Below are 17,007 nucleotides of genomic sequence, written 5' to 3' on the forward strand. Positions count from 1 at the left end.
AATATTGAGCTTATTACGAAAAAAAAAAAAAAAGTTTAAAAATTAGGTTAGGAAATCATCTCTCTAAAGATCTCTTATTGCAACAATGGTGAGCAGGATACAATGTGTTATCTGTAGATTTTAAAACCAAAATATAAGAGGAAAGCACTTCACATTTGGATGAAATACCAGGAAACAATTATACCAAGGAAAAAGCAAATTTTAATTTCCATCAGCCAACAGAGCTTATTTTATTTTTCCAAGCTATCTGAAGGAAAGATCTCTGAATTCAGATTGCAAAGAGAAAGCACTTTGTCTCTTATCGAAGCATGAGAGAAGGAAGTTAACAGAGCTGTCATGGCCTAGCCCTCAACTCAACAATCCTCCAAAAAGGAGTGTGGTAAACAAATTAATATTCTTGACTATAGTTACCTATAATGTATAAAGTAATATTTTTGATTAAAGTTGAACACTGGAGCAAACATCCAGACACTGTGATTCTATTTTCCCAGGTTCCACTACTCTTGCACTGCCACGAAGTGACATTTTCTGGTGCAAGGCTGTTCAGCTGAGAGTTTCTCAGCCAGCTCTGTTGATTCCTCTGTGGATGAGAAAAGCACATCACACCCAAATCTCACTTCCACTGCCACAGGACTTGCATCTTTGCTCAGAGGGCTGACATAAGACAATGAACTGTGAATTTTCCCGTCGAAGAGGGTGGGCATGTTTCAAGTTCTGCCTCAATTTACCAGCTGTCCCCAAGACTGCAATCTTGTCAGCAAATAGCATCATTCATCTTTCTGAGACAACAAACCCAACAAGTAAAGAGCGGAAAAGCAAACCCTGCAGCAGCTCAAGGTAAGATCAAAGCTATTTGAAAACTTCCATGAAAATGTTTTAGGACAAACAAGAACTCTCTGACCAAAATTGTGTAGGAAAGGTTAATCTTTTCTTATTTTTTCCCACTTCTTCCTCAGCATAAGAAGTCTGTTAGTTTTTGGCATCATAATCTGCTAAAAAAAACCCAAAAAACCAACAAAGAAGCAGCATTGCTTACTTTTCCTGCAGACATTCTTTCATCCAAATCCCTATATGTTTACTGAAAATTGTTTTAAAGCGAACGCTCAGTTTCAAGTTTAATTAATTAAAGACCAGACAACGAAAATATCCGCAGAGAACAGTTACCATTTCTCAAAACCAAACTAAGCTTTCAGAAATGGAGATGCTAAAGCAGAGCCAAAGATTGGTACACCAGGCTGAGCTGGGACAGGGACAGAAGAGCAAGGTGGTGCCCATGGATGTCTGGTTTTATGTCCCACCCTTTTCATGAACTCTTGGGTGAAGAGATACGACCCCCAAGGGAGTTTGTTTTCAGCGTGACAGTGCCCCAGGAGCTGGGGAAACCATTAATGTTGATGGCTTTGCTCCAGGGATGTTTAGCATTCTCTCAGGAAAGATCCTTTTCCCCCCAGTCCAATCCTTATGAAAAGTGCCAGTGAGGCAGCTTGGGGGATTTTTTTAAGGGACACTTCCCTCTGGTTAGTACAGGGGCAATAACTTTGATGACTTGCTGCAGCTCCAAGCCAGACTCTGCTCCATCTCAAAACCTCGTTGGCAGTGAGAGGTCACTCAGGTGAGCCCCAGCTCTCCTGCTCCTCAGCTCTGCAGGAGCTGCCTGGTGGCAACGTTGTGAGTTGTGAATCTGTGGCCACTGCCCACGAGCCACCCTCTGGGGTCACATGCTTGGGAGGTCTTGGGGAGCTCCAGCCACAGAATTACTGTCTTAATATGCTTCAGAGTGTGGAGATCAGAGCCCAGACAGATTCCTCAGGGGAGTGGCAGGGAGACCTTCTGCTGGTTGTGATGTGCTGGGCCTGAGCAGCCTCAGAAGCAGCAGCCTGCTTGGACCTCAGCACAGCACGATGCACCTACCTGGAGCCAGGGAAGTTAAAATTCAGAACAAGGAAGTTACAGGTGAGGGCATTTCATGTGCAGCATCATGGGCAGGACTCTTTATGTGCCCTTGCAGCACTGATGAGGGGACAGGGAACATGGGTTCAGTGACAGCTGCATTCCTGGCACCAGAAGGTCTCTGGGATGTTTAATTGCTCCTCAGGGAGCTGCTGGCTCTTTCTGGAATAGAGGTGCATTCTTTCTAATAAAAGCTGTGCATGTGGGGATTGCTAATTGCTATGGCTTTCAGACAGCTCTCTACTCTCTTCTGGAAGCAGTAAAGCTGAAGTTCTTGGCACGGAGCTGTTGGTAATTATATCAATTATACTAAACAAAAACCAACCCAACAGTTCTCTCCTTTCTTCAGTGTGTGACTCTGGCTCCGTAAGTGTTTTGTGTTATGATTTATACCTGAGATAATTGGGCCGATTAGTGGGTAAATGGGACAGCGCAGGCTGGGGCTGGCTCCTCACCTTCCACGGAGATGTTTTAATCTTTCTTTCACCAAATCACTCAGTTGGCTTTCCCTGCAAGCATTAACCCGTTGGCTGCTCACGGAGGAAGACGCCTCTTTCCCGGAGCTGCTGGAGGGCTTAGGAGTGGGACTTCATCCCACACCTGCTGTCAGACAGTGCTGTGGGTCTGGGGAGCGGGTGACACGCAGTGACTCCAGATGTCAGCACGGACAAGACTTCCAAGTGACTTCACGGGCTCAAGCAGGGCCCTGCTGTGAGCATCATCCTGCTCACTGCATTCAGAAGGAGCTGATTTTAAGGGGGACATTCAAGAGCAACAGCTGATGAAAATCACCAGCTGCTGGAAAGCCTCAGCTCCTGGCTTTAGAGCTGCTGAGAGTTACAGGGCATTTACATGACTTCCAGGTGACACTGAGTCAAAAGTGCCTAAAAGGGCCTGCAGACACCTCAGACTTTACTCCATTTTCCTTTTTAAGGACTGCAGGGGTGGGTAGAGAGTGAGCTGCCCGGAAGAACATCAGAAGTGCCTTGCTCTGAGGCACTGCCACCTTTGTTCCCTGAGTGGATGTTCACACCCACGCAGAGCCACGGTGGGGGGAGAAGGTCAGCACTAACTGTGAGGATGCCTGAGCCTGCCAGTCGGTTCCTTTGCTGCAGCCTGGCTGTTGCTGCTGTTTGTTTTCCTTCCTCACACACAGCAGAGCCAGGAAGAGCTGACCATTTGGGTGCCTTAGACCAGTCATGTGCAGTAACTGGCTCGCAGCATAGGCTGGGTTGTTCCCCACAGCCCAGTCCACCACAGATCAGTGGGACCTCAAACTGCAGCCCATCCTCACAGTATTTTTTGCAATATATTGGGCTGATGTTTCTCTTGGCAAAGTTGGAGGAGATTTGCCACCAGAGATCGTAGGCAGCACTGAGTGGTGCTGGACTGGGCTGTACTCTCTCCAAACCAGGGAGTTCCTCTGCATTGTAATTCTCTGTCCACAGCAGGACACAGGACATAATGAAAGGATGTTCTGGAGGAAGAGCTGTGGCTGTTGAAGGAGTGAGGACTGACCCAGCAGCCCTGGGAGGAAGCCCAGCCCTCCCTGAGGCACCCATTCTCTGGAGTGAGGTGCTGACTGCCTCCCTGGCCCCAGCGTGCACGTGTGTCAGCTGAACAGAGCTGATCTCACCAGAAATGTCTAATTGGTGCCCTCAGGCAATCGTGTCTCTCTTCCTGTCTGAGTTTATCTTGAAAGGCTTGATTGAGTTACCTCCTCTCCCATAATAGGATCTAAGTTCCTTGTAGTAACAGAAGAAGGAGATGATGTCACTGCAGCTCAGCTTCTCTGATAACTTACTAACGACTGGGGCCAACACCTCAGCTCCTTTCTCAGGCACAGCTCCCAGACACTCTGAGTCAGTGCCTGGCTGGTGAGCTCCCAGGGAACTTGCTGTGCAAGAGGCTGAGGGCACAGCGAGGGAGGGAGGGAGGATGGCTCCAGAGCCACCTGCTTGAGGGCACTTTGTCCCCTTCTGCCACACTCCCCTGCAAGCCAGCTGCTCTTCCTGCCTGGCACAGCAGCTGGTGGGGCCAGGACACGCAGAAGAAGGAGGTTCTGGGTGCCTGAGCCTGCCCAGATAACCCAGGGGAAGAGCAAGGGCTTCTCCCATCAACTAATATCAACTGGGATGGAACAAAGGCAGCCAGGGACTGCAGTGCTCACCTGGAAAAGGGAAACTGGGTTAAATTTCTGCTCTGCCCATTATGTTTTTGTTGTCACCATGAATTGGAGATATGGTGGGAGAATGGACCTGTGTGAGTGGGTCCAGAGGAGGCCACTGAGGGCTGGAGCCCCTCTGCTCTGGAGACAGGCTGGGAGAGCTAGGGCTGTTCAGCCTGGAGAAGAGAAGGCTCTGGGGAGACCTTAGAGCCCCTTCCAGTGCCTAAAGGGGGCCTATAAAAAAGATGGGGATGTATTTTTTAGTAGGATCTGTAGCAATAGGTCAAGGGATGATGGTTTTAAACTAAAAAATGGGAGATCCAGACTAGATATAAGGAAGAAATCTTTTTGATAAGGGTGCTGAAACACCAATTCAGGTTACTCAGAGAGATAGATGGTGGATGTCCCATCCCTGGAAACATTCAAGGTTGAATGAGGCTCTGAGCAACCTGATATAGTTCAAGATGTCCCTGCTCATTGCAGGGACCTTTAAGGTCCCTTCCAACCCAAAGCATTGTATGATTTTATGAATGACACGTTATTGCCTTGCAGGCCTGCTCCTAAACCTGGGCCCTCTGCCCCTGCCACAGAAGAGTTCACAGCCCTCAAGCAACACTCACAGGTGTTGCCTAATTCCATTTCCAGGCTGAAAACTCTTGTGAAAACCCCAGGCAGCGAATGGAGGTTCAAGACACAAACATGTTTGCAGTTGGCTGTGGAACAAGAGCTGGTGGAAAAGTTTGCAGGGCTCTGTTTGGACTGCAAAGAGTCTTCACTCCTGACTTAATGGGGCATGTTCCTCTGGGAAGCCCTCCACAAGGGATGCTCAGGAAATGAAATCAGAGCAATGCCCAGACTCCACACAAAGTGCCTTTGGTGCAGACAAGAGGGCTTTGTTATCCCCGGTTGCAGACACCTCCAAAACCCCTCGGGTCAGAACGGTGCAAGAAGGGTTGCCAAATTCTACAGAAACTGCTGACAGCTGGGCAGCTGTGCCAGCTCCCCCCCACACACACACACACACCAGCCATCTCCCTGAGCTCCTGGCATTGCCCCCCTTGGCCATGGTGCCAGGCCCAGGGAAATGGAGAAGGCACAGAAAGCAGCCAGAGAGTGAGCACAGCGGTTCCAAAGGCCCACCAAGCAACGTGGTGGGAAACATTTGTGTTTGTCAGGCACACAAGCCAGCTGGGAAAGAGGAGGAGAAATAGCCCTTGGGGGGACAGCAGGAACAGGACACACCGTGCTCTGGGCACAGGGCTCTGAACAGGTCCCTGCACACTGAGGCACCTCCAGAGCCAAACCTGCACTGTGCCCATCTCTGGGGCTTCTTTGACGGGGTCCAGAGGGGGCCAAGGAGATGCTCCAAGGGCTGGATCCCCTCTGCTCTAGAGCCAGGCTGGGAGAGCTGGGGCTGTTCAGCCTGGGGAAGGCTCTGGGAAGATCTTAGAGCCCCTTCCAGTGCCTAAAGGGGCTCCAGGAGAGCTGGAGAGGGACTTGGACAAGGGATGGAGGGACAGGACAAGGGGGAATGGCTTCAAACTGACAGAGGGCAGGGTTAGATGGGATATTGGGAAGAAATTCTTCCCTGTGAGGGTGGGCAGGCCCTGGCACAGGTTGCCCAGAGAAGCTGTGGCTGCCCCATCCCTGGAAGTGTCCAAGGCCAGGTTGGATGGGACTTGGAGCAACCTGGGCTGGTGGGAGGTGTCCCTGCCCATGTCAGGGGGTGGATTGAGTTGAGCTCTAAGATCCCTTCCAACCCAATTCATTCCACAATTCCACGATTCTATGATAGATGTGGCCAGTTTAAATACATTCTTCATTCCTTGCTTGCCTTCCTATCTCCAGTTTACCTGAAGCTTCTCCGTGGTCCACCAGGAGCGCTTCCACATCAGTGCTCGTACATCTGGGACCCATCTCCCTTTTGCACTGACACATCTACTGCATGGAACATCTGGGACCCATCTTCCCTGTGATGTGACTGCATCTACTGCGTGGATCATCTGGGATCCATTGTCCATCGTGCCCACTGATTGTCACCAGGGACCTGCAGTGTGCCTCGGGTGCTTGCCTGGATAAACCACTGGGTTAAGGTTCATGAGTCCCCATAATAAAGGTCAGTGGAAAACACACTGGAACGTACTATATGACTTCAGGAGGCGAGAGTGTGTGTGTGGATTGCGGGTGAGAGCTGTGATTATTATTTCTCACACTGAGGGCAGTCAGGGTAGCATGTGCCTCTTCCTGAGAGCTCTTACAGCCTGAGATGGGAAGTGACACTGCATAGGAGAGGGGTGTGAGGGTGGAATTATGCTAAAGTGTTTGCCAGAGTCTCTTCTGAGGGACATTTGCTTATGGAAAGGGAGTACTGCAGTCACTGCAGCCTGGGCAGAGAAGGGTAGGAACAATCTAGACAGATATGCAGCAACCAGTTTCAGCTTGGTGTAAGCTCCATTATCCAAATGGAGCTCCTGGTGGCCCTGCTGGATTGCTACAGTCAACACAGAGTTTGGAGGTGCCCAGAGCACCTGGTGGGGACAGCCAGGGAGGTGTAACCACTGCCAAGCTGCTGGACAAACACGGCTCAAACCACCCACCCCTGCTGTGACCTCTTCACTTGGCAGCACAGCTGGTGGATTCTGGAGGTGCTGGGGCGTGGCAAGGGGGTCCCTCATCATCACCCCCTTCTGAGTGTTGCCAACCACCAGCTCAAGGAATGGGAAAATTAGGAAGTGAAGTGTCAAGAGAGGAATCGACTCAGGGGATCGTCACGGGGCCACGTGATGGCCCAGCTCAAGGTTGCTGGGAGCTGAATGACCTACTCCCTACACATCCCAGGAAGGAATTTCAAAAGCTGTGAGGAGATGAAGATGCTGCTTTTTACACACAGCGTGCACAAATGAGGCATCTGATGCATTAGTTTCTATGTCTTATATCACATCCACCATTCTTGGGAGGAGGTAGCAATTCCTGCAGACACCTGTTTTTCTGTGTTATTTCCCAGCTCTGAAGTGACTGAAGTTGGCTAAACTTTTAGCTGTTAGTCTGACAAACAACACAACACTCTTGTCTTCCTGGGAGATGAATCCAGGGATCATTCACAGCATGGACACTCCCAAGCATGAGACTTGCATTTCTTGTCCACAAACATATGGACATTGCCTTTACATAAACTCCACATCAACTCATCGGCTCAAAGGCAACAAATAATGGATGGAGAACAAATGCAGGCAGGGATTTATGGGGGCACTGCTAAAGAGAACTGTTCCTTGAAGATGCTACATTCAACAGCTTGTGTGTGGTCTTTAAATCTTCCTCTCAAGAAAGCTATTGAGGTCATTGTAGTGGGATAACCACATTGCATTTCATGCTTTTTTACTCCTAAGCAGAAAAGGCTCTAATCTGACCAGCTGAGTTCCTCCTACTGACAGCAAAAAAAATCCCCCATGCCTGTGATGTACCCAGTAGCCATGCCTCATTTCTGATTTGCCCCCAGAGCTTTGGTTACAAAGTCAAATCCCTCCAGCTCTGAAATGCAGAGAAATGCCTCCCTGGTCAGAGGGTAAAGCTGCTCCTTGCACTTGTATTTTTGGGCACGGTGGTCTCCTCTGAGAGGTTTCCCTGAGGGCTACACAAGTGTCTGCTTTGGTACCCACGCTCTGATGGTCTTGTGTCAGCTTGGGGGGGCAGTTTTTGACAGATAAAAGTGAGGGGTGGGGACAGGGACATTTTTTGGGTTTTGGCTCTCCAAGGGTAGGAAAACCACATCTCGCCCAGCCTTCTCCACACAGAGCTTGAAACCAATTATAGGGTCTTTCCATAGCCAGAAGAGAAAAGCAGAGTCCTCCAGAGAGTGATTCATCCCCCAGACAGGGCTCTGAGATAACAGATGATTCACCCTCTGGAGATGCTGATCATTTTGCACTGCTGATGAGGTGAGGTGAGTAATACCTAGACAGCTACAGTCAGAGGAGACAAATCCACCTGGTGTGCCCGAGGGAGATGTGGGCACAGCAGAAACTTTACTCTGAGGGAAGAAAGGTTGGGTAGTGAGGCCATGGAGGTGACTCAGAACAATTTGATCTCCTTCCTGGTGGTATTTTAGGATCTCCCACCACGAGTGAAGGATCTAGCACCCTGGACACAGCAGAGGCACAAAGACACCAGTCTCCTGGTTCCAGCTCTTCAACATCCCATCTTTGAACCCAGACCTGGGTTTGGATCAGGTCAGTATAAGCAGAGGAACGAGTCCAAAATCTGAATCTTGATCTATATTCTAATGCAACCTTTTCCCCTCAACCCTGGTCTGATCTTGCTAAGCTATTCCTGCCAGTCCTGGTGACAAGCACAGATCTTCCACCACAGCTGGGTGAAGTGAAGACCTAGAGAGAGGCAGGTTGGATGACAGCCTGTGGTAGATGGAACCAGAAAAATGTTGTCTGCTCAAAATCTGTGCCAAAAAGTGGCAACTCCTCTGAATTTGGCTTATCATAACTGAAACCAAATTATGAGAGGTGGCCTCATGAGGAAAGCCCCAGTCCCTTCCAGGGACATCTGCCCACCTGAATCCAAATTGTATCACTCTCAAACTTCAGCAAGGACTCATCACACCGTGGCTGCATCAGTGCCTGGAAGTTACCTGCAGTACATCCAGATGTGTGGCACATCTGCCTCAAGTTTTCACTTGAATGTGGTCGATGCCTGCTCTTGGACCCTCCTAGACCACTTTCTTTGTAGAAATGCTATTAAACCCCTGAAACACCAAATTATGGAGATCAGACTTCTGAAAACAGGAATGGGGAGAAAGCTCCACTGACTCAGCTGTGCTGCTCTCCAGAGCTGGCTGCTGGGAAGAGGAGCCTCAGGGAAAAGGGGATTTCAGAGATGGCACAGGAAGGTTTTGGGCAGCAAAGTGTCCTCTAGAATGGGTCAACCTTCTTTAGCATGCTGCCTGCACCGTGATACTTGTCCTGGGCTCTTTCTCCTGCTGCAGGCACGCTCTCAGCAGCAACAATCATCACCAAGGAAATCTTTGTGGTTGCTTTGCTTCAGTCTGTCTTCAGGGATGCCGTAAGAGCTACCTCACTGCTCTTCCCTGACTTCCCTTTCCTTGTGCTTCAGGAAGAGCCTGCAGCCAGTAAATCAGGTCACAGGGCTGAGGTGGTCTTGCCACGAGACAGCTCCTGTGCCAACAGGCCATATGTCACTGCTGTGTTATGTTGACTGTACAGATATCTGTTCTTTCCACAGCTTTTATCCTCTGAACAACCAATGGGAACAACACCCTCCAAAAACCTCAGTGCGTCACGTGTGATTTATGGAGGAGAATACTGCGGTGAACAGCAAACTGTCAAATCTCAAACAGATCAAAGAAGTGAAGTGAGGAATGAACTGACTGAGCTCTTCAGGCCATGCTGATCCCTTCTGTCACAAGAGTTTATGTGCTTGTGAGGATCTGACCAGGTGGGAAGAGCTTCTTTCCTTTGTCAACATCAAAGCCCACATGTTCTCAAATTGCTATAAGTCATTTTTTTTGCATTTTAATCTCTGGCCATATGTAGAAAAATAATTGCCTGCCTTTAGGGACAGGGGATGAAGCAGTCTTCGTTGCATTTCCAAAGGAGTCCGAATGGTTTCTGCTAAATATATCAGAGCAGTGGCAAACCAAAGGGGTGGAGGAAGTGGATTGTTTTAGTTAGAGGTACAATTAACCTGCATGCAGGGAGTTACATGTCAGGCTGTTTCACCACTTAGAGATTATAACTCAATACAGCTGGAGTGAAATTAGAATATAATGGGAAATTACACTTGTAGTAAACATGAAAATGCTTTCAATATTTTAAAGAGCAATGTCTATGACACAGTTTGCATCCCATCAGCTCGTGAAGGCATCAAATCCTTCTGCAGGAGCAGCGTGAGGGGGACAGCACTGCTGTCATAAGGGCATCTGAAATGGGCAGGTGCTGTTAGTGGAAATGGTGCTGATGGGACCAGAGCCCTCCTCAGGGAGACTGCAGCTGATTTCAGCTGAGAACAGCAGGGTTTTGGTGGAGTGATGAGAGAATCCTGCAAATATTCCAGAGGAATGCACAGAACAAAGACTGGGAAGGAGAAAGGGGAACTAAAATGATGGCGAGCACAGGATCCCAGGGAATGGGACCTCTTGGGCTGTTTCAGGCAGCGTTTGCCAAGAGAAAACCCAAAGTGCAAGGTGGAAAGGAGTCAAGAAGAATCTGATTTGGTGCTGCAGGGTCCTGAGTCCTCATGAAAGGAGGTGCTACTGCTGCTCTTGGAGGCTGAGCAGGGACTGGAGCGTGACTGAGGGACGGGAGAGTCTGATGACAGAGGAGGACATGGTGGGGAGTGCAAGCTGAGTCAGAGAACTGTGATGGCTTTCCAGAGTCCACCACACAGCCCTCCATGCTGGAAAAGCTCTGACACTCCTCTGGCTGGCATTAATCTCCCCGCAGCAAGCTGATGTAGGCAACACCCACCCAAACGAGCCTGACACATGCTAAGCACCTTCCCAAAGTGCTGATCTACGAGAAACTCCTGAAAGAGCTTTCCATAGATACTTGAGAAAGAAAAACGAGGAGTTTATCTTGATCTCTTAATCCTTCAGTTGTTTTTTTTTTTTTTTCCCCTCTCTGCTCTCTCTACCTCGGCAAGCTTGGTAATTATAATTTATAGCACCTGCTTACTTTGAAATACCTTGGACTCCTTCTGCCTGGCAGAGGAACAGACACAGTGCCCATCTGCTTTAGGTAAGTGCTCACAAACCACAAAGTCGTTAATTAGACTGACACACGACTCTTCCAGAATACACATGGTATGTTGTTACTGCACCTATAAACCACTGGCAAGCAGATCCTCTGCCAGGGGGATCACAACTGGAGCTGAGCATTACGTAAAGCTCTGGCACCCCGTGCAGGGCTCAGAGCGTTGCCATCAGGTGTGCGTGTTCTTTCTAATCCTCCCCACTGGGCTTCCCAACATGCTTCCCAGATAAATCAAGCCTGCTGGGAAGCAGCTCCCTTCACACTTGGTAGGAGGCTCAGCCTCCAGAGCTTTGCCTTTCCCTTCTTTTGAAATCCAAATTCCTCTTTGTGTTCATCTGGTGATCTCTGCCAAGGTCTCCCTCCTGACAGCTTGGGCTCCAGGCTGTGATGCCTTCACATCCTGGAGCTGACAGGGAGCAGGGCAGGTCTGGTTCTGGCCCCACAGGCGTGGCTGCAGCTTCAGAGGGCCTGTGGGGAAGGGTGTTTGTAAAGAGAGGGGTGCCTGATGTAGATGGGGCTGTTGGGGTGGATTTGCCCCCTCAGGCTGGCTGGCATCCGCGGGGCAGAGTGAAGGATGGGCATCCCTGTTTGGGGAAAGCTGAACCCCCACAGTGGGTGCCTCCCTCTGACGAGGGGTGGCACAGACCACAGGAAATCCCTGCTGTGGTCCAACCTGGAGCAGCCAAGCTTTGGGTCAGCACATGAGGTGATGGACAGTGGGCATCCTGGACCTACAAATTCCTCTGGCACAGAGTTATGCTGAATGATTGAAAACCTCCTCCTGGTCGGCCAGTCTTCCCAGCACCTGTGTGAGAGTCTGCAGGAGGAAGCCCTGTTTGAAATATTATTTGCCAAAACTCAGGACCCCATCTTCCTTGGTTAGAAAAGGTGTGGGGGGATCACACAGAGATCCAATGGGAAACTCCTCTTGGAGAGGATCCCCAGGAGAACACCCTGACCGTCCCATCTCCCCTAAATTTGCCTGAATAATTTTTTTTTTTTTTTTGGCATTCTGTCTGTCCAGGGAGCTGCTGCTTCCTCTCCCTGAGAAGGAGAGGAAGGAAGAAGAGCTGGAGCCCTTGTGGAGCTGTGTGGGAAGGCATTCAGGGTGCATGTGCAATGCCAGAGGGCTCCAGGGTGGAACAGGCTTTGCTGGGGACAAGACATTCTGGAGCAGAGAGTTCACGCCCTGACTGTGCCACTGACTCTGATCGTTCTGGGCAGGGCACTCCGACTTCCACGTGCACCATCACCCCATAAAAACGAGGAATGACTTCCTTTCTGTTCCCTGAGTGACAGCATTTATTGGAGTTTCTTTCTGCCCACACTTCCCTCTCCTTGAGCTGTCTGGGACTCACAGACTTTCTTCAGACCTCCAGCTGTTCCACATCTCACAGCACACATCCTCCAGAGCCGGAGGAGCATCTGCTGCCTTCACTGGCCAGCACTTTGAGCCAGGACCTGTACTGAGGGATTTCAGGGACCTCACAGTTCAATTCCAAGTGCCACCAAAGCTTGGGTGCATGTGTCCTATCTCATCCTCTTCGAATGCCCAGAAGCCAAGACAGCTGCCACATCTGGAGACAACTGGAGTTCAACAATCATTGTTTTTTTGCTTTCCTGTTTCAGAGACTCCACTGACACAGTTTTTTTGCCACATTTCAGCTCTAACTCTCTGCTGTTCAGGCAGCAAATGCCAGCATCTCTCTGTCCCATAGTGGCTGAAACAATCCTTTCTGTCCCACTTGTCTGGCCGCCTCATCCCCTGCATGGTTTGGGAAGTTCTTCTGGTAGAGCTACACTCAAAACAATTGCTCCCAGCCTCCACTTAGTTTGACTGCTTCAGTTGTAACCCTGAGAAAAGACTTTTGCATTGAGAAGCCTGCCTTTTTTCTCCTTTGTCAGTTTGTCCCTGAGGGATACACACTTTCCCTCCAAGTGCTGCCTGAATCCCAGAATGACAAACATGGACACCAAATGCAAACATCTGAAAGAGCAAGAAAATAACCAGCACACAATCCCTTTCTGTCTGGAACTGCTGTTCCACCCCATTCCTGCCGGCTCCCATTCTCACCCCCTTCCCAGCTGTCCTGCCTGCTTGGCATGTGTTGCCAACTTGCAAACAGAGAGTTAATATTGCACCAAGTGCTGTTCCAGTCCAGTAACTCATGGGCTGTGGGGATGTGCCACAAAGCCACTTCCCCTTCTGAGTGGAAAAAAGTCATCTCTGGGCAACCCAAATAACGCTGGATCTCAGATAACCCGACCAGTAACGCTTGGAAACTGTGCTGTGGGTGACCTATAGGTGTTCCAGGCTGGCTGATTTTTTGGCAGTGAACACACAAGAGCCTCATAAACTTGTGGAAAATGACTCAGGTATTTGAAAAACTGTGTGTGTGGGGGGAAAAAATCACTCTAATAAGACCTGCATGGAGCCTCTTGGTCTGAGGTGAGCAGCTGTTGTGCAGTTTTTGTGTGAAGAGGAGAAAGTTGTTCTCTACAGCTGCTTGAAAGAAGGTTGTAGTGAGATGGAGGTCAGTGTCTTCTGCCATGGGAAGCTGTGGCTGCCCCATCCCTGGAAGTGTTCAAGTCCAGACTGGGGCATTGTGGTCTATTGGAAAGTGTCCCTGCCCATGGCAGGGGGTTGGAATGAGAGGAGCTTTAAGGTCAAGCCCAATCTCCTTCAGGTTGTCTAAGGTAACTAATTTCTTCCTAAAATTTGGTTTCACTGTTCAGTTTCTGCAGGAAGATCACCAGATCCCAGCTGGCCTTACCTCTCCCTCACCCAGCTTTGGAGACATTTGGGGAACCCTCGCTGGGTGAGGTGGCCTCCGTGCACCAGGAACAGGTGCCTCTGTGCTGATTCACGCCAAGCCATCCTCCCACCCTGCACCTTAAACGATCCCCAAAGCGCTGTGAGCGGCTCCTTGGAGTGTTTTGCGTTTCTCACGTGCCATGTGGTGTTTTGGCGGGGGTTGTGGGCTGAGGAGATGGAGCACGTGGGCCTCACAGCACCAGACAAGGTGGCCATCCATCAGTGGCCCAGGAGGGGTGGTCCAAGCTGCAGGGGTGGCTGTGCAGGTGCTGAACCTTCAGAAACAACGACTGGGTCTATCCAGCCATGGGTTCTGGCAGCACTGGTTGTTACAGGCTTTCACAGGCAGAGGAGAGACAGGCAGAGGGGGGGGAAAGGGGCAGCCCCCTTGCAGTGATCTTCCATGTCATGCTCCCCTTGGAATGGAAATCACTCAGAAAACAATCTAATCTCCAAATCCCTGGAGTTGGAGGGGGTCTTGACTCTGGCACTGGGGGTGATGTCAACACAATTTAATAACAACCACAACCATGTGCCAACCATGTTTCAACAACAAAGGTTTCAAACTTTCTCCTGGCAGAAAGAACATTCATATCCTGCACAGCAAACACCCCCATTGCAAATTAATATTTAAATTAATATTTACAGAAACTCCTACTTGATGCTGGGAGGGCCACACATGGAGAATTGTGACCAGTTTGGGGCTGCCCAGTGTAAGAAGGATGAAGAGGAAGCAGATGGGTGCAGGGGAGGGCTGGTGACTGAGGCAGGGTCCCTCATGAGTTGAGGTAGAAGGAGCTGGGTTGGTTTCACTCAGCAGAGAAGAGGCAAAGAGGAGTCCTGTTCATGACCCACAACCAGAGGTGATGAAGCCAAGCTCTTCACGGTGGTTTCAGGTGGTCAAACAAAGAGTAACGGCCGCAAATTACCTGCCAGGAGGTTTAGGTTGGACTGGAGAAAAAGCTTCTTCCCCAGAAAGAACAGGCCCAGGCCAGGCCACCAGCTGGGGGGAATCTCTGTGCTTGGGTAGACAAAGCTGCAACTGCCCCACTGAGTTTTTGGGGTAGTCCTGCTCCAAGCAGGAGATTGTCCTGGAGATTCCCAGAAACTGCCCCCAAGCAATGTTTTTTGTGATGAAAGGGCTGTGTGAGACTGGGGCTGAAGTTAAGGATTAGGGATAAAGTCAGTTTTTCAGTGGCTCAGCCCAACTCAGAACACTCTTCCAAGCTTCAGCAGTGCTGCCTACACTGCCTGGGCAACTCCCAAACACACCTTCCCTAAACTCAGTGACACCATCAGGGTCAGTTTGCAACTTTGCCCACACACAGAAAAACTGCAAGTATTTCAGAGTCCTGTGATTTTTAGTGGACACAGTAGCAAAAACCTGCTGTGGATATAGTTTAAACAAAAAAGCACAATCACAAGCCTCAGCTTCTTCTCGGGGCTGAACTGCCCAAAGTGTTTTAAAGCATTTCTACCCTGACACAATGACCCTTCTTTTTTTGGGTAAAACAGCCCAACTCGCACGCTGACAGACCAGAGTGTCCTCTGTGCTCCCTGGCAGGTCCCTTCCCCACTGTGGTCCACAGTGGAGAGGACAGAGACTCTTTGGGTGGATATTTTCCAACGTTCCTTGAAATATGAGTTGGCGCTGGTGGCCTTTTCATCACGATGCACACATGGGGAGCTGTAATTTCAACATCCTCTACCAAGACAGTGCTTCTTCCTTGAAAACTGCCCTCTCCTCCCTTCTACCCTAAGTGACAGTAATCTTTGCATAAATTGGAAAAGAAAAGGAAGAAGGAACAGAACATCCTTGACAAAGGAACTAATGACTCAAGTGCTGGGAAGCCTGGGGCCCCCAAGGGACCGTGCAGCTCGCAGCATTGATTTTTAATGACTTACAGAGATTGGAGGTTTGGAAGATCTCTCAGTGCCTCTGCAGGGATGCGACTCAGCTGATTGTTCTGCAACATCCTATAATTAGAAAAAAGAAAACTTTGTTAAAAAAAAAAAAAAAAAAAAAAAAAAAAAAAAAAAAAAAAAAAAAAGAAAAGCCTGACACAAAATGGAGGATGTTGCTGCACGTTTCTGAAGCTGTCCTGGGCTCTCAGTGGAAAAGCTGGAGGTGTTGGCCACGCAGGGCTCTTGAGCAAGCTGCAGGCTGTGCTGGCAGGTGAGCTGCAGCCCTGGCTGGCCCAGGACCTGCAGCAGAGGGGAGAGTTTGGTGCTGAAATAGGGGTCCACTTGGAGGATGTGACCATAAGGGGGGCCTTTGCCCTGCAGACGTGCATCTGTTATCCCAGTGCCCTCAGCCGTGTTTATCCTGGTGTAAGTCATCCCCTCTCCCCGCCTGTGTCAGCTGTGGTTACCTCTGCAGGGTGATGGAAACCAGCCCCTGGGCAGGTTTCCTATCCCACTGCAGGCCAGCTGCAGACACAGCGGGTGAGGAACCACTCCACAGCTGTTCCCTGAGGGGCTCTGCAGCCTTGGCACCACTTGCAGAGGTAACTGGAGCTGTTGTGGGAAAAAAAACCCAACCAGCTCAGGGATTTCAGAGAGATCAGGTCCCCTGAGCTGCTGGGCTGAATGGGCAGGAGCCAGGAGGACTCCTGAGAGGTGGAAGTGAGCACAGGGTGTGCAGAAGGGTTTTGGACACAGACTTATCTATGTAAGTGATGGGAAAGGAGGAGACAGGGGTGGCAGTGCTCCTACACCCAGGGGTGGGTTTCTGAGCTGCTCTAGTGGTTGAGGCAGGGTGAGAACCAGAGTGGGGCTTCAGAAAACGCTGTTGGGGTTCTGGTGGGACACACACACTGGATCTCAGTGGCTCTGTGAAACCTGAGCTCAGCGTTCAGGGTTGATCATTGGAAGTGTCTGGAGTCAGTACTTAAAGCAAAGCCCATTGTCACACTCCTGCTGCCTACCATTTATTACAAGTTCCTTCTCCAACCAGTAAAACAGACTGAGAGACTTTCCAGACCACCATCAGCATGGATGGGTTCCAAAATGAAGCCATTTTGGCGCAGACAAACAATATTTAAGGAAGATGCTTCAGAGACCTCTAAAACCACTGGAGTGCTGGACAGTGCTGTTTTTCACAGCAGTGGGGCAGCCAGAGAAGTTTTCAGATGCTGGGACTGGGACAAGAACCAATGCTTCTTCACACGGCACATAATTAATCCAATAACTCATCATCAGAGCATGACACAGAGAGGCCAAGAAACAGTTCCAGGCAGGGTTAGATAATTTTCTAGGGACAGGGCCACCCTGGTATTAAACAAAAGGTTCTTCAT

The 17,007-nt window shown here is 49.8% G+C and overlaps 1 protein-coding gene across 2 annotated transcripts in view; it reads right to left on the bottom strand.

The window, feature by feature from the left end:
• LGR6 (leucine rich repeat containing G protein-coupled receptor 6) overlaps positions 1 to 17,007 on the bottom strand; it is a 113,370-nt gene that overhangs the window by 44,840 nt on the left and 51,523 nt on the right. For both annotated transcript variants that reach the window (XM_027898106.1, XM_027898105.1), the window contains one exon: positions 15,617 to 15,688. In XM_027898106.1, coding sequence (XP_027753907.1) covers positions 15,617 to 15,688 — 72 coding nt within the window. The remainder of the gene's footprint in view (positions 1 to 15,616; positions 15,689 to 17,007) is intronic.

The sequence above is a fragment of the Empidonax traillii genome, unplaced genomic scaffold (assembly GCF_003031625.1).
Source record: "Empidonax traillii isolate 1590-97213 ecotype Southwest subspecies unplaced genomic scaffold, ASM303162v1 scaffold579:size954524, whole genome shotgun sequence".
In the NCBI taxonomy this organism is placed as follows: domain Eukaryota; kingdom Metazoa; phylum Chordata; class Aves; order Passeriformes; family Tyrannidae; genus Empidonax; species Empidonax traillii.